At 51.1% G+C, this 23570-nt stretch overlaps 1 protein-coding gene across 4 annotated transcripts in view; it reads left to right on the forward strand.

Annotated features, from left to right (window-relative positions):
• The window catches only part of GTF3C2 (general transcription factor IIIC subunit 2), a 101655-nt gene that overhangs the window by 76678 nt on the left and 1407 nt on the right, over positions 1–23570 (forward strand). For all 4 annotated transcript variants that reach the window (XM_075341398.1, XM_075341400.1, XM_075341399.1 and 1 more), the window contains 7 exons: positions 2085–2110; positions 8619–8748; positions 11930–12071; positions 18947–19108; positions 19181–19268; positions 21695–21823; positions 22835–23011. In XM_075341398.1, coding sequence (XP_075197513.1) covers positions 2085–2110; positions 8619–8748; positions 11930–12071; positions 18947–19108; positions 19181–19268; positions 21695–21823; positions 22835–23011 — 854 coding nt within the window. The remainder of the gene's footprint in view (positions 1–2084; positions 2111–8618; positions 8749–11929; positions 12072–18946; positions 19109–19180; positions 19269–21694; positions 21824–22834; positions 23012–23570) is intronic.

Here is a 23570-nt window from a genome sequence, read left to right on the forward strand (position 1 = left end):
ACAGACGTCGGCCCAACCAAGGCATGACACAGTCCTCGGGCTGACACCCCCACCCCACCCAAGGGACAACACCGTCCTCGGGCCAACCTCCCACGGACGACACTGACCGTGGGCCGACCCCCTAGAGACGGCACCGCCCTCAGCTCCTCCGGTGACTGGGTCTGTGACGACACCGACCTCGGCTTCTCCGGTGAATGTGGGTCTGTGACGAGACGACCCTCGGCTTCTCCGGTGACTGCGGGTCTGTGACGACATCGACCTCAGGCCGACTTCTTCCCCCCCAGAGATCACACAGACCTCAGGCTGACCCCCTCTCCACCCCAGGGACGACGCCGACCTCAAGATGACGTGCCCCCAGAGACGACACAAAACCGATTACCCCCCCAGGGACAACTGTTATGATCCGGAACCATGGAAGACCACCACAAATCATTGGTAAAAGGTGACAAGAGCATTGGCAACTAATCTGTCCGCCATCCCCTTACTAACCATCACAACTAGAAGTAGCCGAGGGGTGAACTAACATCCTGTGCACCGCGAACCCAGACGGAGAACTAACTATCCTAAAGGTAGGAAAGATGAATAACTCTCTGCCTCAGAAAATAGACAAGAATAGCAAGCCCCCCACATTCAAAGACTGCGGTGATATAGGAACAACACAGATAGATGACAGGATTAGCAAAAGGTGAGGCCCCCACTGACTAAAATAGGAAAGGACAGGAAAGGGGCTGATGGTGGCCAGAGAAAAACCCTGCAAAATCCCAAATTCCTGATAGTACAAAAAGGCCCTCAGATCGCACGATCTGAACTCCGTCCTATACCAGGTGCCCTTGTCATACCAATGAACAGAAAACAAGAATTATAACAAATTCAACAAGCCACAAACACATGGACCCAAAGGAGCTATACTCCAAACAGAACTGCAGCCCCCAGCCAAGCAACTGAGGGGAAAATCCCTGCATGCAAATAAACTGAAAACAACCACAGCAAATGACAAACCCAGATAAGAGCAAAAGAACTAAAAACAATAAATAAAGAGCAAGCACTTATCTGGGGTAGATGTGGTATAGAGCAGAATGAAGCCGGCTGGTAATACAAAGAACAACTGACATCCGGCATAGCCTATCAGACCAGGATTTAAATAAGCAGAGAGTTAGCAAAGGAAACGCCCATTGCTCAACACACCCGGTCCAAGCCCAAACCATTCCTGGCCACCAGAGGGAGCCTCCCAGCATCCAAAACATAACTAACATTCACAACAGACGACACAGACCTCGACCCCCCCCCCCCAGTGGCTCCCCCTCCCCCCCGCCCTCCCCCCCCACCTCGGCTTCTCCGGTGACTGTGGGTCTGTGACAACATTGACCTCGGCTTCTCCGGTGACTGCGGGTCTGTGACGACACTGACCTCGGCTTCTCCGGGGACTGCAGGTCTGTGCTTTCAGAGTGGGCAGGCGCCATTGTCTCGTGATCTGGGCCCTGATTAATCAGTGCTTTCCACAATATTCTGGAATAAAACTCAACTCGGTTACAAATATTTAGTAGAAGTCTAAGTTGAGCAAAAAAAAAAGTAGCGACTTTTGGACATTTTTCTCAGCTCTGCCAAAATGGGCAGAATGTGGGTTGACGGCACATAGTTCACCTGACAGCACACGCCCTGATCTCATCCCTGACTGGGGTAAGATGTGTGACTGGAGGGATGGAGGCGTGCGCCTCTTCATGAATCAGTGCACTGAGAATTGGTGCACACCTCTATGCGCACCGCTCCACTAATCTTACTCTGGTGAAAACCGCTGCTCATCATGAAGTCCTTCTGTGGTGACTGCTCCACTGGGTCTACAATACCCGTCCACGTAATGGGACTAGTGGCCGGAGAACAATGGCCCCTGTGGACCCCTACTTGCGGCCCCGCAGACGCCCCCTACTTGCGCCACCGCAGACGCCCCGGCATGTTTTTCCACATATGGACAGCCCCCCCCTTGGGGACGCCCCCACGTTCTAGCAGTCTCTGCTGCATGTAATGAATGTCATCGGACGCTCAGTGTTTTTTCTTTTCTGCTGACTGTTTTTTCTTTTTCCCCGCAGAGCTCTGTGATCAGTGTATCTGTAAGGTAAGGACCTCTGTATACAGCTGTATATACCGTCATATATATGTAACCGTATCACATTCACTGTACATGGCATGACGCTACATGTCCTGAGGATATTCTGCTACCTGTGTGGTGTGTATGTGTATACGGCACACGTCACCCTCGCGTAGTTTGTGTATACGGCACACGTCACCCTCGCGTAGTTTATGTGTATACGGCACACGTCACCCTCGCGTAGTTTATGTGTATACGGCACACGTCTCCCTCGTGTAGGGTATGTGTATACGGCACACGTCACCCTCGCGTAGTTTATGTGTATACGGCACACGTCACCCTCGCGTAGTTTATGTGTATACGGCACACGTCACCCTCGCGTAGTTTGTGTATACGGCACACGTCTCCCTCGTGTAGGGTATGTGTATACGGCACACGGCTCCCTCGCGTAGAGTATGTGTATACGGCACACGTCTCCCTCGTGTAGGGGATCTGTATACGGCACACGTCACCCTCGTGTAGGGGATCTGTATACGGCGCACAGTTTGTCTCGCAGTGTCCGCGCTCGTGCGATCGCCCCCATCTTCCTCCTGGCGGCTCCGGGTCAATAATCGTTCTGCCGTCTCTTGGTTCCTTTTAATTAAAGTCAGTGAAGCGCAGAAAATGTGTCATTTGTGCGGAGATGGATGGGAACATAATACACAGGAGATATAAAGTGTTCACCCCCCAGATACATACACTGCATATATAGTGGCTATAAATGTCTTCACACCCTGCTAAAATGAGGTTATTGTGTAAGAGAAAATCCTATTAAGTAGAAATATGTCAGGACTCGCTCCAACTTTCATGTATCCGATAATCTGTACAAATGTGTTTAACACTAAAACTAATAAATTCCAATATTGTAATTTATAAGTGTTCACACCCTCCCATAATTGGGGGTGTGGCTCTGCTCAGTATCACTGATCACATTTCCCCAAGTTACACTGTATCGGCCGCCATTCTGATTGACCCCCGAGAAAATGTTGCTGTTCTGGGAGCTTTTTCTTGACTTTCTGGTCCGTAAACAGCTGACAACACAGCAAAGAGCCTCACTGTGGAAAGATATGTCAGGAGAAGAGAGACCAAAACATTTCCCAGGATTTAGAAGTGGCATATATTTGGCACAACACTGACGTTACCTAGAACTGGACGTGCATCAAAAATTAAGTAGAAGAAAATTGTTGCGGGAGGCTGCAGGAGGCAGATAGTAACACTAAAGGAGCTGCAGGAGGCAGATAGTAACACTAAAGGAGCTGCAGGAGGCAGATAGTAACACTAAAGGAGCTGCAAGAGACTGACAATAACATCAAAGGAGCTGCAGGGGGCCGACAGTAGCACTAAAGGAGCTGCAAGGATCTCTGGGTCACTTCTTTTGGGGACACAGGACTCATGGGTCTGCTGCCACCTGGAGGCTGAAACGAACAATGCAGCTTCACAAGGTAACGTTTCCCTCCTCATTTTAGCTTTGTGTCAGTTGGAGATTGACATTAGTCTCACACCAATATTTTTTGTGTATTTTTTTTTTTTTCTTTGCCTTTCCTAGTCTTCCAGGGATGTGAGGCGGTTACAGAGGGGTTCAGGTGGTCAGTTACGGAGAAATTCAGGGGGAGGTTAAAGAGAGATTTAGGGGTCCGGTTATGGAGGGATCCAGGGGTCCGGTTATGGAGGTATCCAGGGGGCCGGTTACAGAAAGATTTAGGGGGCCTGTTACGGAGCGATCCAGGGATCCAGTTACGGAGGGGTCCAGGGGGCCGGTTACGGGAGGGATCTAGGGGTCCGGTTACGGAGGGATCTAGGGGTCCGGTTACGGAGGGATCTAGGGGGACGGTTACGGAGGGATCCAGGGGTCCGTTTACTGAGGGGTCCGGTTACGGAGGGGTCCATGGGGCCGGTTACGGAGGGGTCCATGGGGCCGGTTACGGAGGGATCCAGGGGGCCGGTTACGGAGGGGACCAGGGGGCCGGTTACGGAGGGGACCAGGGGGCCGGTTACGGAGGGGACCAGGGGGCCGGTTACGGAGGGGTCCAGGGGGCCGGTTACGGAGGGGTCCAGGGGGCCGGTTACGGAGGCATCTAGGGGGGGCGGTTGCGGAGGCATCCAGGGGGGCGGTTGTGGAGGGATCCAGGGGGCCGGTTACAGAGGCATCCAGGGGGGGCGGTTGCGGAGGGATCCAGGGGGCTGGTGTATGTATGTCTATTTTATTTGAATTCGTAGGGAATAGGAAGAAAAATAAAAATCTGAAAGTGATGGAGAGGTCTCGGCGTTTCGCCGGCTTGTTTAACGTGTTGGCTTTTGTCCTAGTCCTTGTGTGCGGTTTGGCGGGTGGTTGTATGTGGCCGCGGGCCCCATTCCCCAGTCTTTCCCTGCTGATCAGTATACGGATGTTGCTCTGCATGTGTCTGTCTGCCAGCCAGTTAGCGTGGCTGCTGTGTATGTGCCTCCCGCTTTGCTTCTTGGTGGGCATGCACGTGTCCGCCGGCCGGGCAGTGGCTGGCATGCGCCACCCATCAGCTGATCTGCATGGCAGCGTGCACGCACCCTCACCTGACCCTTCCCACTGGCCTATCAGCTGAGTCGGGTGTCGGGGGGTATGCTTTGATCCCTGGCCAATCAGCGCAGCCAAAGGTGCCCCAGCACAGCCAATGGGGGTAGGCGAGTAAGCTCCCGCCCGCCGCAGCCCCTTATTTTCCACTTCCTGTGTTCTGGCCAGCACCACATTTTCAGTTATTTACTCCCTATGTTCCCAGGCGCCCGCGGCCATTTGTTTTTTGCCCTGGCCAGTGGATACGCAGAGCGGGGACGTGGTTAGCTTTAATGGCCTGAAATTATAGAAAGTCTGCTGGCTACGGGGGACTCACGCCTAGAGGAGGAGGGAGAAGAGGGTCAGCCGGATGAATGGTATTCAGACGTCCTCATCATCGTCAGCCATGTTTCCCTATGGAACATACGGGAAAGCTGGTCAAGGCGTTCAGAGCAAGCGTGAGAATGGAAGACATGATGGAGCCTAAATCTGTGCCGGACCTGATGTTTGGGGGCTGGAAGTGCCAAACACCGAGGCTGTCCAGGTCACAGACACATAGCCGCATGAATGGGAAAGAGCGGATAGGAAAGCCTCCATCCCAAAGAAGAGAAAGCTGCCTATGGCTCATGGCGGTGGTGGAGGAAATATCAGTCTTCAGCTCTGGCCACACGCTGCAGTTTATTAAACGCCTGTGTTTTTGCCACATTTTTTTTCCATGCTTCTTTTTTTTTAGTCAAGTCAATGGCTGGAAGGGCTAAAAAACGCACAAAGAATTGACCCAAAAACTGCAGACAGGAAAAAGCAACGCCCGTACAGCAAATCTGATGTGTCATAGGCTTTGCTGGAGAAGGAAAGACATGCAGGTATTGGCCACAAACTGCACCAGAAAACGCAGCATGTGCATGGGGCCTTAGCCAAAGGACATTTTCTATCGCTATGAGCAAATTTCCTAAAAGTAAAGAAAATCTAAGAGCAGATTTTCTCAGTCATCATCACTTTGGTCCCTAAATCCAGGAATATTTCCTGGAGCAGGACTATAATAGATCTATTATCAACAGGGCAAAGTGCTTCCTTGCTCCTGGTGCAGAGGTTACGGTTTCTGGGACCGTATTCGAGACAATCCAGGCAAGAGTTCTTGAGTCCAGCATCTGGACCTTGAGGTGGCCAGTGAAGAGCCCCCTCCAGTTCGGCAGTCCTAGGCAAGATTTGGTGATTTTTGAGGCGGTTGCGTTTGCCCAGTTTCATTCCAGACCCCTGCAGAACGGCCTTCTGATTTGTTAGGTCAGATCTTTGCACTCTCTGGATCTACCCATTCTTCTACCATCTCACATCTGGCTGTCTCTGATGGGGGTTAATGTTACATAGGAGTCGCTCTTTATGCCTAATTAGTGGCAGGTTCTGATGACGGACACAAGTCTCCTTGAATGGGGAGCGATCTTCCATCATTTCTCCGTTTATGGCTCGTGGAAGAGACTGGAGGGGATTCCAGTCATCCTCGTCTAGCTGGACTGGCCTCAAAGATCCTGGTATGTGGAGATGATCCACCTCCTGGCAGACGTCCCTGTGAGCCCTCCAGATCATTTTTCGCAGAGTTTACTCTTCTGTTAGGATTTACGGTTGCTCACTTTAACGGCATAACTGATGGAGCTGCAATTCTGACAGTGTCTGTGGATCCAGTTATCCTGACTATGGTTAAGCCCTTGTGGTGGCATATCTACCATGCAGTGGAAGGCCTGCGTTCATTGGTCTGAATCCAGCACATTGCCCAATGTTTTTCTCCTTCCCGGTATGTCTCTCCTTTTTGCAGTCTGATCTGGAGTTGGTACTGGTGCTTAGCGCCCTCAAGGGTCAGGTGTCCGCCTTAGCCACACTATTTGAGAAAGTCTGTCTGCTAAGCCGCAGGTCAAGTCTTTCCTGCAGTGGTGCTTGCTAGGCTGCCGTATCGGCCACCCCTTGATCCCTAGGATCTCAGTCTTGTTCTGGAGGTGCTTCACTCCTCACCCTTTGAGCCAGTTATAGATATCTCACTTTTCTGTCCTGCCTGTAAGTTAGCTTTTCTTATAGCTATTACTTCCATCAGACGGGTTTTGAAGCTTGCTGTCCTCTCCTGCTGCACTCCTTACCTCATTCTGCACCTGACACCGGATGTTGCGGTCAGCTCCATTTTTTCTTCCTAAGGTGGTCTCGGCTTTCCATCTCATTGAGAACATTTTTACCTTCCTTCTGCCCCGAACCCTCTTTTCTTCCTAAGGTGGTCTCGGTTTTCCACCTTAATAAGGGCATTGTCTTACCTTCCTTCTGCCCTGTGCCCTCTCTCCTTTCTTCCTAAGGTGGTCTCTGCTTTCCACCTTATTGAGGACATTTTTACCTTCCTTCTGCCCTGTGCCCTCTCTCCTTTCTTCCTAAGGTGGTCTCGGCTTTCCACCTTAATGAGGACATTTTTACCTTCCTTCTGCCCTGTGCCCTCTCTCCTTTCTTCTTAAGGTGGTCTCTCCTTTCCACCTTTAATGAGGACATTGTCTTGACTTCCTTCTGCCCTGGATCCTCTCTCCTTTCTTCCTAAGGTGGTCTCAGCTTTCCACCTTAATGAGGACATTGTCTTACCTTCCTTCTGCCCTGTGCCCTTTCTCCTTTCTTCCTAAGGTGGTCTCAGCTTTCCACCTTAATGAGGACATTGTCTTACCTTCCTTCTGCCCTGTGCCCTCTCTCTTTTCTTCCTAATGTGGTCTCGGTTTTCCACCTTAATGAGGACATTGTCTTACCTTCCTTCTGCCCTGTGCCCTCTCTCCTTTCTTCCTAAGTTGGTCTCGGCTTTCCACCTTAATGAGGACATTTTTACCTTCCTTCTGCCCTGGGCCCTCTCTATTTTCTTCCTAAGTTGGTCTCGGCTTTCCACCTTAATGAGGACATTGTCTTACCTTCCTTCTGCCCTGTGCCCTCTCTCTCCTTTCTTCCTAAGTTGGTCTCGGCTTTCCACCTTAATGAGGACATTGTCTTGCCTTCCTTCTGCCCTGTGCCCTCTCTCTCCTTTCTTCCTAAGGTGGTCTCTGCTTTCCACCTTAATGAGGACATTGTCTTACCTTCCTTCTGCCCTGTGCCCTCTCTCTTTTTTCTTCCTAAGTTGGTCTCGGCTTTCCACCTTAATGAGGACATTGTCTTACCTTCCTTCTGCCCTGTGCCCTCTCTATTTTCTTCCTAAGTTGGTCTCGGTTTTCCACCTTAATGAGGACATTGTCTTACCTTCCTTCTGCCCTGTGCCCTCTCTATTTTCTTCCTAATGTGGTCTCGGTTTTCCACCTTAATGAGGACATTGTCTTACCTTCCTTCTGCCCTGTGCCCTCTCTATTTTCTTCCTAAGTTGGTCTCGGTTTTCCACCTTAATGAGGACATTGTCTTACCTTCCTTCTGCCCTGTGCCCTCTCTATTTTCTTCCTAATGTGGTCTCGGTTTTCCACCTTAATGAGGACATTGTCTTACCTTCCTTCTGCCCTGTGCCCTCTCTATTTTCTTCCTAAGTTGGTCTCGGCTTTCCACCTTAATGAGGACATTGTCTTACCTTCCTTCTGCCCTGTGCCCTCTCTATTTTCTTCCTAAGTTGGTCTCGGCTTTCCACCTTAATGAGGACTTTGTCTTACCATCCTTCTTTCCTGCACGCTCTCTTCCTAGCCTTGCTGGGAGAGCTTGGCACAAGCTGGATGTCGTTAGAACCGTGCGGCGCTACTTGTCAGCCATTGCTCTATTCAGATGTTCGAATTCCTTGTTTGTCATTCCATAGTATTGACATTGGTAGAATTTTGTATATGCCAAAAATATGGCATTTTAATCGGCGTGTAGATTTTTTTTTTTTTATATCCAGTGTAACCAGTTTATGAAAAATACACAGCAATATGACAATACATATAGGAAAGTATTCACCCCTCTATGAATATGAGAGACCTGGTTTGGGTCAGCTGACTATGATATGTCTTCTAGGTGGACTGTATTGTGAGACTTCATGTCGGATCCATTAAGGCTTGTAACCCTGGAGATAATGGACAGTGCTTCACTGTGGCGTGGCTTCCAACCAAACCTCATCAGTACCTGGCAGCTGGATTCTATGATGGTGAGTGCGCACTAGTACATGACCGGTTCTCATCTGCTCAGGAATAGTCCACTTGTTACACTGAGGTGACCGGTGACAGGTTCTCACCCGTTCAGGAATAGTCCACTTGTTACAGTGAGGTGACCCGTGACAGGTTCTCACCCGTTCAGGGATAGTCCACTTGTTACACTGAGGTGACCGGTGACGGGTTCTCACCCGTTCAGGAGTAGTCCACTTGTTACACTGAGGTGACCAGTGAACAGTTCTCATCTGCTCAGGAGTAGTCCACTTGTCACACTGAGGTCACTGGTGACCGGTTCTCGTCCGCTCAGGAGTAGTCCACTTGTTACACTGAGGTGACGGGTGTCCGGTTCTCACCCTCTCAGGAATAGTCCACTTGTTACACTGCGGTCACTGGTGTCCGGTTCTCACCCGCTCAGAGATAGTCCACTTGTTACACTGAGGTGACCGGTGTCCGGTTCTCACCCTCTCAGGAATAGTCCAGTTGTTACACTGAGGTGACCGGTGTCCTGTTCTCACCCTCTCAGGAATAGTCCACTTGTTACACTGAGGTGACCGGTGTCCTGTTCTCACCCTCTCAGGAATAGTCCACTTGTTACACTGAGGTGACCGGTGTCCGGTTCTCACCCTCTCAGGAATAGTCCACTTGTTACACTGAGGTGACCGGTGTCCTGTTCTCACCCTCTCAGGAATAGTCCACTTGTTACACTGAGGTGACCGGTGTCCGGTTCTCACCCTCTCAGGAATAGTCCACTTGTTACACTGAGGTGACCGGTGTCCGGTTCTCACCCTCTCAGGAATAGTCCACTTGTTACACTGAGGTGACCGGTGTCCGGTTCTCACCCTCTCAGGAGTAGTCCACTTGTTACACTGAGGTGACGGGTGTCCGGTTCTCACCCTCTCAGGAATAGTCCACTTGTTACACTGCGGTCACTGGTGTCCGGTTCTCACCCGCTCAGAGATAGTCCACTTGTTACACTGAGGTGACCGGTGTCCGGTTCTCACCCTCTCAGGAATAGTCCAGTTGTTACACTGAGGTGACCGGTGTCCTGTTCTCACCCTCTCAGGAATAGTCCACTTGTTACACTGAGGTGACCGGTGTCCGGTTCTCACCCTCTCAGGAATAGTCCACTTGTTACACTGAGGTGACCGGTGTCCGGTTCTCACCCTCTCAGGAATAGTCCACTTGTTACACGGAGGTGACCGGTGTCCTGTTCTCACCCTCTCAGGAATAGTCCACTTGTTACACTGAGGTGACCAGTGAACAGTTCTCATCTGCTCAGGAGTAGTCCACTTGTTACACTGAGGTGACCGGTGTCCTGTTCTCACCCTCTCAGGAATAGTCCACTTGTTACACTGAGGTGACCGGTGTCCGGTTCTTACCCGCTCAGGGATAGTCCACCTGTTACACTGAGGTGACCGGTGTCCTGTTCTCACCCTCTCAGGAATAGTCCACTTGTTACACTGAGGTGACCAGTGAACAGTTCTCATCTGCTCAGGAGTAGTCCACTTGTTACACTGAGGTGACCGGTATCCGGTTCTCACCCTCTCAGGAATAGTCCACTTGTTACACTGAGGTCACTGGTGACCAGTTCTCGTCCGCTCAGGAGTAGTCCACTTGTTACACTGAGGTGACCGGTGTCCGGTTCTCACCCTCTCAGGAATAGTCCACTTGTTACACTGAGGTCACTGGTGTCCGGTTCTCATCCGCCCAGAGATAGTCCACTTGTTACACTGAGGTGACCGGTGCCGGTTCTCACCCGCTCAGGGATAGTCCACTTGTTACACTGAGGTGACCATTGTCCGGTTCTCACCCTCTCAGGAATATTCCACTTGTTACACTGAGGTGACCATTGTCCGGTTCTCACCCTCTCAGGAATATTCCACTTGTTACACTGAGGTGACCGGTGTCCGGTTCTCATCCGCCCAGGGATAGTCCACTTGTTACACTGAGGTGACCATTGTCCGGTTCTCACCCTCTCAGGAATAGTCCACTTGTTACACTGAGGTGACTGGTGTCTGGTTCTCATCCGCCCAGGGATAGTCCACTTGTTACACTGAGGTGCTCAGGGATAGTCCACTTGTTACTGACGTGACCGGTGTCTGGTTCTCACCCGCTCAGGGATAGTCCATTTGAGGCCCTAGTTATATATTACATGCAGAGATGTATTCCATCACTTTTAGTCTGGGTTGTGTAATCCAAGAAATAGCAAAATGCCCTGGGGATCCACAGTAGCAACAATGATTGATAGCTGAATCCAAGAGGAGCAATAACATATAGGAAAAACAAGAACCCTGGGTACCGCTCAATGGTATCAGATAGTGCAGTAATATCATGCCCAAGATACACACACAGCGTGTGTCATAGTGAACAAATTCAAAAGTGCCGCGGCACTTACTGCACTATCTGATACAATTGAGCGGTACCCAGGGTTCTTCACCCATACTCCCCTGATGATTGATTCCCATGAAACGCGTTGGGAGTGAGTGTTTCTGATATGTATATGGAGTTCTTTTCATTTCATGGCATCTCTGTGGGATTTGAAGAGCTGCTTGACAGCTCCCCTGGAAGCCTTGAATAATCTTCTATAGTCGCCCTACCATCTCTTCAGGATCGGGTAAGATCGTTCCCCTTTGGGGATTTAGTGATACCATGATTTCTTGATCCACGATAAGAAGCATATTTGGGACACTATTGCTCTCCATTATGGCCCTCATAATTGGGCATTAAGGAGGTATGTGTCTTTATTTTTGTCTATCATCCTTTGGGTAAATTTTAGGAGGCTTCTCAGCCGTTTTGAAGGTTGTTACCTTGTGTGACTCTTTACCAAGGGTGGTTTGACTTGGGTTTTGATATATGCCCTGTGTGTAGCACCATCACCTGCTGAGTGCTATTGTTACTGTTTTTACTCACCTGTGTAAGCTCTCGCTTATTTTATGCATATTTATTAAACGTTATATTTTAGGTCTTGTTTTTCCTATATGTTATTGCTCCTCTTGGATTCCGCTATCAATCATTGGGTTGTGTAATCCCCAAATTATCTGTGTGATCTGTGTTGGTGGAAATGTTGAATGTCTCTCAGTTGTCACATACTCACCGAGGACAAAGTGATTTCTTGGGGTTCCCCAGTTTTCTTTCGGAGCACTCCTTTATCTTAGAACTGTACATTTCTGATTTTAGGACTTGTTGCAATTTGGGACTTGAAGACCAAATCTGTCCTTCAGAAGGTCCGCCAGGGCTCAGTGATCAAGCAGTACCCGTTCCACAGCTTTTCCGCCCACGACGGCGCCGTGCGCAGCATCGAGTGGTGTAAAGCCGACAGGTACCATGTTCTAACTGTCATGATCCTTGTGTTGACGCGCCTGAGGAGGAGCAAATACAGAGGGGTCACCACAAGGGGCAAATACAGAGGGGTCACCACAAGGGGCAAATACAGAGGGGTCACCACAAGGGGCAAATACAGAGGGGTCACCACAAGGGGCAAATACAGAGGGGTCACCACAAGGGGCAAATACAGAGGGGTCACCACAAGGGGCAAATACAGAGGGGTCACCACAAGGGGCAAATATAGAGGGGTCAGCACAAGGAGCAAATACAGAGAGGGAGTCCTACCTTCTTCCGAATGGTAAAATACTGTTTTCTGAGGCTATCCTCCTACACCTATTCCAGGGTGTACCGGAGGCCTCCTAAGTTTTGTCATCCCTTGCACATAGTGCCTACGCTTTAACAGTCTAGGGGTCCCGCTCCTCCCAAATGAGGAAACGATGCTTTCTGAGGCCCTCCTCTACGTCTCTTCCAGGGTGTACTGCAATGCCTCCTTTATAATTTCCTAGGCCTTGCACTTACTTCATAGGCTCTAGCAGTGTTAGAGATTCAATGTTTATAAACTTCTTTCTCCGGACTTGAGTGTCTGAGAAAATGGCCAGGTAAAGTGACTTGCCACGCAATTCTGGGGTCTGTCCGCTGACGAGCTGCCAGTCACTCTCCACCTGCACTGCTCTGACCCTCCGCTCTTCATTTGTTGAAGTGAATGTGTCTTTTCCTTCCCATTGTTGTTTTTATTGTTTCTTTACTTTTTAATACAGCAATGGTGGTAGAATGTCCACTATCCACATAGTCTGCACTGGCCACATAAAGCGCTTTATTAAAGTCAAGTTCTTGCTTTTCCCATCTTATGTTTCTCGTTGTCTCATATCAGTATCATGTGAAGTGAGTACTGCTTCTGGTCACACAGATCTCGTCCATAGTCCTCACCGTCATGGCTTCTTTCCATGCAATCACTAACACATTCTGTCTGTAAAATATTTTTACAATTTAAAACTCACAATATTTTAACAATTGTGAAATAATTTGTTACGGGACCTCCTCTCAATCTGTTCTGGGGTGTATCCATGTGCCTTCTTCTATTTTTTGTCAGCCCTTGCACTTAGTGCATAGCCTTTATTACCGTAAGGCAAGCTGCTGAGGAGGGTTAAGCCTGCTTTACACGGGACAACCGATTGTGCGATTTCACAATCGATCGTACCCGCCCCTGTTGTTTGTGCGTCATGGGCAAATCGCTGCCCGTGTCGCACAAAGTCGTGAAACCCCCGTCACATGTACTTACCTGCTGAGCGACTTCGCTGTGGGCGGCGAACATCCACTTCCTGAATAGGGAGGGACGTTCGGCGTCTTAGCGACGTCACACAGCGGCCGGTCAATAGAAGCGGAGGGGTGGAGATGAGCGGGATGTAAACATCCCGCCCACCTCTTTTTTTTTTTTTCCGCACTGCCGGCGGGAGCCACGGGACGCAGGTAGGCATAGTTCATCGCTCCCGGGGTGTCACACGGAGCGCCGTCTGCAGCCACGGGAACGATGAACAACCTATTGCAGGAAAAATAAACGATATTATGAAACTGAGCGACGAGTACACGACTCACGATTTGTGAGTGATACTGCGTCGCTCAGAGGTTTCCCTTTGCGTCACGAAAACCGTGATCCCGACTATGCATCGCACAATCCGTCGTCTCGTGTAAAGCACCCTATAGTTTAGCATTATCAGCATATAGGGAAGATTTCTTTCCTTACAGTCTTTGCAGCTACAACCTAAAACGGAAGTGCACAGTCCTTGAGTGTAGCTGTCCCACTAGCTAACCATTATAACAGAATGTGTATGACGCCCTCCTCTACATGTCTTCCAGGGGGTATTGCAGATCCTCCTTGTCTACCCTTGCACTTAATGCACTGCCTTTGAGGGTAGTAGTCCCTCTTACCATTATTACAGAATGTGTATGAGGCACTCCTCTACGTTTCTTCCAGGTGGTATTGCAATCCCTCCTTGTAATATTTGGCAGCCCTTGCAGTTATTGAACAGCCTTTATGAGTGTAGCTGTCCTACTAGCTAACCATTATAACAGAATGTGTATGAGACCCTCCTCTACTCCTCTACTTGTCTTCCAGGGGGTATTGCAGTCCCTCCTTGTAATATTTGGCAGCTCTTGAACTTAATGCACAGTCTTTGAGTGTAGCAGTCCCTCTAACCATTATAATAGAATGTGTAAGACGCCCTCCTCTACATGTCTTCCAGTGGGTATTGCAGATCCTCCATGTCCGCCCTTGCACTTAATGCACTGCCTTTATGAGTGTAGCTGTCACATTAGCTGACCATTATAACAGAATGTGTATGAGGCCCTCCTCTACATGTCTTCCAGGTGGTATTGCAGATCCTCCTTGTAATATTTGGCCGCCCTCACACTGCGTGCATAGCCTTTATGAGTGTAGCAGTCCCTCTAACCATTATAATAGAATGTGTATGACGCCCTCCTCTACATGTCTTCCAGTGGGTATTGCAGATCCTCCATGTCCGCCCTTGCACTTAATGCACTGCCTTTATGAGTGTAGCTGTCACATTAGCTAACCATTATAACAGAATGTGTATGAGGCCCTCCTCTACATGTCTTCCAGGTGGTATTGCAGATCCTCCTTGTAATATTTGGCCGCCCTCACACTTCGTGCATAGCCTTTATGAGTGTAGCAGTCCCTCTAACCATTATAACAGAATGTGTGAAGCCTCCTTTATGTTTAATACAGGGTGTATCGGAGGCCTCTTCCTTCTAATTTTACATCAGTCATATATTACATATATTTTTTTTCATTAGATTCTCACATATTGAACCGTAATAATCTGAGATTACAACAAATAGTGACTAGGCTGATTAAGGAAATACCTGGAGAGATAACGTGTTCTGCCACGCATTGCATTTGTGGGAATTAGACAATTTCCAGTTATTGTAGTCAGTGTTACATATTTCAGGGACATTTTGGACTCCCTGTATTTAATCCTACTATTTAGATTATTTATCAAAAATAGCGCAATATATGACAAAGTGTGATAAAATCAAAAGGCCGCGGATGCAGGCACATTAATGACACATCAAGTATGGAGGGGATGCACCAATAGCATTATATATATATATTTTATATGTTGCAGTCAGCGATTGAAACCCCTGGATAGCTCAGTATATAGAGGACCCAATTATGAGAATGCAAATACCGTGTTTCCCCGAAAGTAAGGCCCTGTCTTACATTAATTTTACCCCCAAAAGTCCCACCCTGCCTTACTTTCGGGGGAGGCCTTACATTGGAAAAAAAAATGACAATCCTCCCCCCTGCAGCCTCCCCATTGTTTGAGATCCGGCATCCACCCCTTCCTCCCCCCTGCAGCCTCCCCATTGTTTGAGATCCGGCATCCACCCCTTCCTCCCCCCTGCAGCCTCCCCATTGTTTGAGATCCGGCATCCACCCCTTCCTCCCCCCTGCAGCCTCCCCATTGTTTGAGATCCGGCATCCACCCCATCCTCCCCCCTGCAGCCTCCCCATACAGTGGTTCTGCCCCCCACTCTGCCACCACACACACTGACACATACGGTACCGGTACAGCCCCACACGGCACCCACACACATATCGTACCGGTACCGTACACACACACACACACACTGACACATACAGCACCATACGGCACCCATACACATACCGTACACACACACACACACACACGCACACACAGTTTCGGAACTTACCGAAATCGGAGCGAGCCTGCAGGCGGTGACGTCGCGGCTGATTTCGGCCAATCAGCTGCGAGCTGGCTGACTGGCCAATCGCAGCTCGAGCTGAGGGCCAATCAGCTGCGAGCCGGCTGACTGGCCAATCGCAGCTCGAGCTGAGGGCCAATCAGCTGCGAGCCGGCTGACTGGCCAATCACAGCTCGAGCTGATGGCCAGCAGGGAGCCTTGCGGGGGCCATTCACCGGAGGCGGACCACGGGTGGCACGAGACTGGAGAAGGCCTGGATGGAGCGAGGGAACAGCGGCAGCGGTAAGTTCCTGTACTTTCCCCAGGGACCCCCACCCATATGCGGCCTTACATTACGCCGCGACCACCACCCATAGGCGGCCTTACATTCCCCGGCCCCCCCGCTACCCTGCCTTACAATCGGGGGGTGCCCTACATTGGCGGACCCCCCCGAAACCCCCACCCTGCCTTACTTTCGGGGGGGTCCTACTTTCGGGGAAACACGGTATACCATCCAAAAAGTTGATGGTTAAAACCCGGCAATGGATCTACCTGATCAGTAACCACACTATCTATGTTTGCCCAATAGTCCTAGTGTCAAAATCTGTGCCCGTAAGCCTGACCTCCTCCTATTCCATCCTGTAGTGTAATAACCTCCTATTCCGTCCTGGAGTGTAATAACCTCCTCCTATTCCGTCCTGGAGTGTAATAACCTCCTCCTATTCCGTCCTGGAGTGTAATAACCTCCTCCTATTCCGTCCTGGAGTGTAATAACCTCCTCCTATTCCGTCCTGGAGTGTAATAACCTCCTCCTATTCCGTCCTGGAGTGTAATAACCTCCTCCTATTCCGTCCTGGAGTGTAATACCCTCCTCCTATTTCATCCTGGAGTGTAATACCCTCCTCCTATTCCGTCCTGTAGTGTAATACCCTCCTCCTATTCCGTCCTGGAGTGTAATAACCTCCTCCTATTCCGTCCTGGAGTGTAATAACCTCCTCCTATTCCGTCCTGGAGTGTAATAACCTCCTCCTATTCCGTCCTGGAGTGTAATAACCTCCTCCTATTCCGTCCTGGAGTGTAATAACCTCCTCCTATTCCGTCCTGGAGTGTAATACCCTCCTCCTATTCCGTCCTGGAGTGTAATAACCTCCTCCTATTCCGTCCTGGAGTGTAATACCCTCCTCCTATTTCATCCTGGAGTGTAATACCCTCCTCCTATTCCGTCCTGTAGTGTAATAACCTCCTCCTATTCCGTCCTGGAGTGTAATAACCTCCTCCTATTCCGTCCTGGAGTGTAATAACCTCCTCCTATTCCGTCCTGGAGTGTAATAACCTCCTCCCATTCCGTCCTGGAGTGTAATAACCTCCTCCTATTCCGTCCTGGAGTGTAATAACCTCCTCCTATTCCGTCCTGGAGTGTAATACCCTCCTCCTATTCCGTCCTGTAGTGTAATACCCTCCTCCTATTCCGTCCTGTAGTGTAATACCCTCCTCCTATTCCGTCCTGTAGTGTAATAACCTCCTCCTATTCCGTCCTGTAGTGTAATAACCTCCTCCTATTCCGTCCTGTAGTGTAATAACCTCCTCCTATTCCGTCCTGGAGTGTAATAACCTCCTCCTATTCCGTCCTGGAGTGTAATAACCTCCTCCTATTCCGTCCTGGAGTGTAATAACCTCCTATTCCGTCCTGGAGTGTAATAACCTCCTCCTATTCCGTCCTGGAGTGTAATAACCTCCTATTCCGTCCTGGAGTGTAATACCCTCCTCCTATTCCGTCCTGTAGTGTAATACCCTCCTCCTATTCCGTCCTGTAGTGTAATAACCTCCTCCTATTCCGTCCTGTAGTGTAATAACCTCCTCCTATTCCGTCCTGTAGTGTAATAACCTCCTCCTATTCCGTCCTGTAGTGTAATACCCTCCTCCTATTCCGTCCTGTAGTGTAATACCTTCCTCCTATTCCGTCCTGTAGTGTAATACCCTCCTCCTATTCCGTCCTGTAGTGTAATACCCTCCTCCTATTCCGTCCTGTAGTGTAATAACCTCCTCCTATTCCGTCCTGTAGTGTAATACCCTCCTCCTATTCCGTCCTGTAGTGTAATAACCTCCTCCCTATTCCGTCCTGGAGTGTAATACCCTCCTCCTATTCCATCCTGTAGTTTAATAACCTCCTCCTATTCCATCCTGTAGTTTAATACCCTCCTCCTATTCCGTCCTGTAGTGTAATAACCTCCTCCTATTCCGTCCTGTGGTGTAATACCCTCCTCCTATTCCGTCCTGTGGTGTAATACCCTCCTCCTATTCCGTCCTGGAGTGTAATACCCTCCTCCTATTCCGTCCTGTAGTGTAATACCCTCCTCCTATTCCGTCCTGTAGTGTAATAACCTCCTCCTATTCCGTCCTGTAGTGTAATACCCTCCTCCTATTCCGTCCTGTAGTGTAATAACCTCCTCCTATTCCGTCCTGGAGTGTAATAACCTCCTCCTATTCCGTCCTGTAGTGTAATAACCTCCTCCTATTCCGTCCTGTAGTGTAATACCCTCCTCCTATTCCGTCCTGGAGTGTAATACCCTCCTCCTATTCCGTCCTGTGGTGTAATACCCTCCTCCTATTCCGTCCCGGAGTGTAATACCCTCCTCCTATTCCGTCCTGTGGTGTAATACCCTCCTCCTATTCCGTCCTGGAGTGTAATACCCTCCTCCTATTCCGTCCTGTAGTGTAATACCCTCCTCCTATTCCGTCCTGTAGTGTAATAACCTCCTCCTATTCCGTCCTGTAGTGTAATACCCTCCTCCTATTCCGTCCTGTAGTGTAATAACCTCCTCCTATTCCGTCCTGGAGTGTAATAACCTCCTCCTATTCCGTCCTGTAGTGTAATAACCTCCTCCTATTCCGTCCTGTAGTGTAATACCCTCCTCCTATTCCGTCCTGGAGTGTAATACCCTCCTCCTATTCCGTCCTGTGGTGTAATACCCTCCTCCTATTCCGTCCCGGAGTGTAATAACCTCCTCCTATTCCGTCCTGGAGTGTAATAACCTCCTCCTATTCCGTCCTGTGGTGTAATACCCTCCTCCTATTCCGTCCCGGAGTGTAATAACCTCCTCTTATAATGCTCCTGCTCCGCCATCACCTGTGTATTTCTGTTCTCAGTAACTTCTTTGTGACGTGTGGAAGTGATCGTCGTGTGAAGTTTTGGGATCTTCGCCGTCTGCACGCACCAGTCAACAGTATGAAGCGTTTCCAGGGCACGGAGCTGACGTGGCTGCTGCCGTACTGCGGTGTGGTGGTGGCGCAGGACAACTGCTACGCCTCGTGAGTGTCCCGTACACACAGCTGCCATTACCGTCACGCCACAACCTCACGCCCTCCCTCTTCTCTTCCCAGACACGGGTTTTGTGGCATCCACTACATAGACTCCGGATTCCTGGGCTACAAGCCGTACTTCGCTACACCGCGAAAGGGGACAGTGTGGGTAAGGAACGTCCATGTGTGTCCCCCAGAGATGTGATAACCCCCCTAAATGGAGCGTTACATGTGATATAGAGGCTCCTCCCCTGAATGGTGCGTTACATGTGATATAGAGGCTCCTCCCCTGAATGGAGCGTTACCTGTGATATAGAGGCTCCTCCCCTGAATGGTGCGCTACCTGTGATATAGAGGCTCCTCCCCTAAATGGTGCGTTACCTGTGATATAGAGGCTCCTCCCCTGAATGCTGCGTTACATGTGATATAGAGGCTCTTCCCCCTGAATGGTGCGTTACCTGTGATATAGAGGCTCTTCCCCCTGAATGGTGCGTTACCTGTGATATAGAGGCTCCTCCCCTGAATGGAGCGTTACCTGTGATATAGAGGCTCCTCCCCTGAATGGAGCGTTACCTGTGATATAGAGGCTCCTCCCCTGAATGGTGCGTTACCTGTGATATAGAGACTCCTCCCCTGAATGGTGTGTTACCTGTGATATAGAGGCTCCTCCCCTGAATGGTGCGTTACCTGTGATATAGAGGCTCCTCCCCTGAATGGTGCGTTACATTTGATATAGAGGCTCCTCCCCAGAATGGTGCGTTACATGTGATATAGAGGCTCCTCCCCAGAATGCTGCGTTACATGTGATATAGAGGCTCCTCCCCTGAATGGTGCGTTACATGTGATATAGAGGCTCCTCCCCTGAATGGTGCGTTACCTGTGATGTAGAGGCTCCTCCCCAGAATGCTGCGTTACATGGGATATAGAGGCTCCTCCCCAGAATGCTGCGTTACCTGTGATATAGAGGCTCCTCCCCTGAATGGAGCGTTACCTGTGATATGGAGGCTCCTGCCCTGAATGGTACATTACCTGTGATATAGAGGCTCCTCCCCTGAATGGTGCGTTACCTGTGATATAGAGGCTCCTCCCCTGAACGGTGCGTTACATGTGATATAGGCTCCTCCCCAGAATGGTGCGTCACCTGTGATATAGAGGCTCCTCCCCTGAATGGTGCGTTACCTGTGATATAGAGGCTCCTCCCCAGAATGGTGCGTTACCTGTGATATAGAGGCTCCTCTCCTAAATGGTGCGTTACCTGTGATATAGAGGCTCCTCCCCAGAATGGTGCGTTACCTGTGATATAGAGGCTCTTCCCCCTGAATGGTGCGTTACCTGTGATATAGAGGCTCTTCCCCCTAAATGGTGCGTTACCTGTGATATAGAGGCTCCTCCCCTGAATGGAGCGTTACCTGTGATATAGAGGCTCCTCCCCTAAATGGTGCGTTACCTGTGATATAGAGGCTCCTCGCCTGAATGGTGCGTTACATGTGATATAGAGGCTCCTCCCCTGAATGGTGCGTTACATGTGATAGAGGCTCCTCCCCTGAATGGAGTGTTACCTGTGATATAAAGGCTCCTCCCTTGAATGGTGCGTTACCTGTGATATAGAGGCTCCTCCCCTGAATGGTGCGTTACCTGTGGCTCCTCCCCTGAATGGTGCGTTACCTGTGGCTCCTCCCCTGAATGGTGCGTTACCTGTGATATAGAGGCTCCTCCCCTGAATGGTGCGTTACCTGTGGCTCCTCCCCTGAATGGTGCGTTACCTGTGGCTCCTCCCCTGAATGGTGCGTTACCTGTGGCTCCTCCCCTGAATGGTGCGTTACCTGTGGCTCCTCCCCTGAATGGTGCGTTACCTGTGGCTCCTCCCCTGAATGGTGCGTTACCTGTGGCTCCTCCCCTGAATGGTGCGTTACCTGTGGCTCCTCCCCTGAATGGTGCGTTACCTGTGGCTCCTCCCCTGAATGGTGCGTTACCTGTGGCTCCTCCCCTGAATGGTGCGTTACCTGTGGCTCCTCCCCTGAATGGTGCGTTACCTGTGGCTCCTCCCCTGAATGGTGCGTTACCTGTGGCTCCTCCCCTGAATGGTGCGTTACCTGTGGCTCCTCCCCTGAATGGTGCGTTACCTGTGGCTCCTCCCCTGAATGGTGCGTTACCTGTGGCTCCTCCCCTGAATGGTGCGTTACCTGTGGCTCCTCCCCTGAATGGTGCGTTACCTGTGGCTCCTCCCCTGAATGGTGCGTTACCTGTGGCTCCTCCCCTGAATGGTGCGTTACCTGTGGCTCCTCCCCTGAATGGTGCGTTACCTGTGGCTCCTCCCCTGAATGGTGCGTTACCTGTGGCTCCTCCCCTGAATGGTGCGTTACCTGTGGCTCCTCCCCTGAATGGTGCGTTATCTGTGGCTCCTCCCCTGAATGGTGCGTTACCTGTGATGCAGGAAGCTTGGCCTCTCCTCTCCGGGATGGGCTGGTGCATTGTTCACCGGTGGATGGGATGTGGGACGTCTTTGGCCTTTGTTGTGGAGGATGGTTCTCGGGGGGCATTATCTTGTTAGGCTTGTTACTTACACGTCTCTGCTCACTCCTCTTCCCTCTACAGAGTGTCTCTGGCTCAGACTGGCTCAGCTCCATCACATCCGGGGACATTACTGGGGAGGTCATGGTCATCATGTTCCCCAAACTGAACGTGCAATATGTTAACACGAAGCGACCATCAGAGCGCAGATTAGTGAGTGTGCAGAGCTATGTTGTTTGGGCGGGCTGGCGTGACTGCGTGCTTCCCGGGGGCGGCTGGCGTGCCTGCGTGCATCCCGCAAACCAACTAGCGTGCGTCCTGCAAATCGGCTAGTGTGCCGGCTTGTATTTATCCAACTATCCAGCTGGCGTGCCCGCGTGCATTTGTCCCATGATCTGGCATGCGTCCCACTGGCCAACTGGCGGTCCCAATTGCGGATCGGCTAACATGTCTGTGTGTATGTGTCTGGCAAACCGGCTGACGTGCCTGTGTGTGTCCCGCAATATATCTGGCGTGCATACTGCGATCCGGATGGCATGCCTGCGTGCGTCTCGAGGGCCAGCTGGCATACCTGCATTGTGTTCCATGGGCCCGGCTGGCATGCCTGCTTGCGTCGAGGAGGCCGGCTGGCATGCCTGCTTGTGTCCCGTGGATCTGGCTGGCATGCCTGCGTACCTCGTGGGGGCCGGCTGGCGTCCCTGCGTGCATCCCATTGGCCGGCTTGCGTGCCTGCATGCCTCCCGGGGGCCAGCTGGTGTGTTTGCATGCGTCTTGTTGGCCGGCTTGCGTGCGTCTCGTTGTCCGGTTTGTGTGCAGGACGTTGGCCGGCTGGCGTGCCTTCATGCCTCCTGGGGGCCAGCTGGTGTGTTTGCATGCGTCCTGTTGAATGGCTTGCATGCATCCCGTTGGCCGGCTGGCGTGCCTGTGTGCCTCCCAGGGGCCGGCTGGCGTGCCTGTGTGCCTCCCGGGGGCCGGCTGGCGTGCCTGTGTGCCTCCCGGGGGCCGGCTGGCGTGCCTGTGTGCCTCCCGGGGGCCGGCTGGCGTGCCTGTGTGCTTCCCGGGGGCCGGCTGGCGTGCCTGTGTGTCTTCCGGGGGCCGGCTGGCGTGCCTGTGTGCTTCCCGGGGGCCGGCTGGCGTGCTTGTGTGTCTTCCGGGGGCCGGCTGATGTGCCTGAGTGCACTCCAGAGCTGTCGGTCACTTCCTTTCTCTGTCTCCTCCTCACAGCCGGTGTATAAGGTGGACTTCCAGTCTTGTGCGCCCCTGTCTGCAGAGGGCCCTGATGGTAGTGACCATGCGCGGAGTGAGCCCCTGGCTGAGAGCTGTCCCTGGGAACATTTCAATCCAAAGTCATTCCGGGCAGCGAGCGGACGCTTCAGACTGCTGTTTCAAGACATGGATATGGTAGGTTTCTTCATTGGACTGTAATGATGGGGGTCCGGGTGTGGGGGGCGTCCATGTTCTTCAGCCGTGACCTGATCGTCCTCTCTGTGGTGACAGTGTAACGTATGGACCCCTGGAGATATAACCGCTGCCGCTCTTCTAGGTAGGGTTTTGGAGGTATGTGTCGGCATTTTTGACCCTTTATCCTGAAAAGGATTTGTGAGGTCAGACCCTGATGTTGGGGGAGGCCGGTCTCACAACCTCCATTATATGATGGAGTTGGGGTCCGGGCTCTATGCGGCCATTATTTTATCCCCCCTCCATATCTGTATGGGCCTCGTGCTGGGTACAGTTCTCACAAAACTGAAGCTACAATTGTCCACAATGAGTGAAGATTGATTTCTCATCACTGCACCAAGGGTCCGAGACCGCATGCTGATAGCAGCCCGGAGCATTATCCTCCTCCACCACGTGTACAGTGGGCACAATACCCTCAGGCTGTGTGAATAGGGCCCTGTCAGCACATGGTATGGGGGTTTGGTCCTTGGCAACTCTGCTGTCAGTAATCGCCTTCTCCTTC

Source organism: Anomaloglossus baeobatrachus, chromosome 3 (genome assembly GCF_048569485.1).
Source record: "Anomaloglossus baeobatrachus isolate aAnoBae1 chromosome 3, aAnoBae1.hap1, whole genome shotgun sequence".
NCBI lineage: Eukaryota > Metazoa > Chordata > Amphibia > Anura > Aromobatidae > Anomaloglossus > Anomaloglossus baeobatrachus.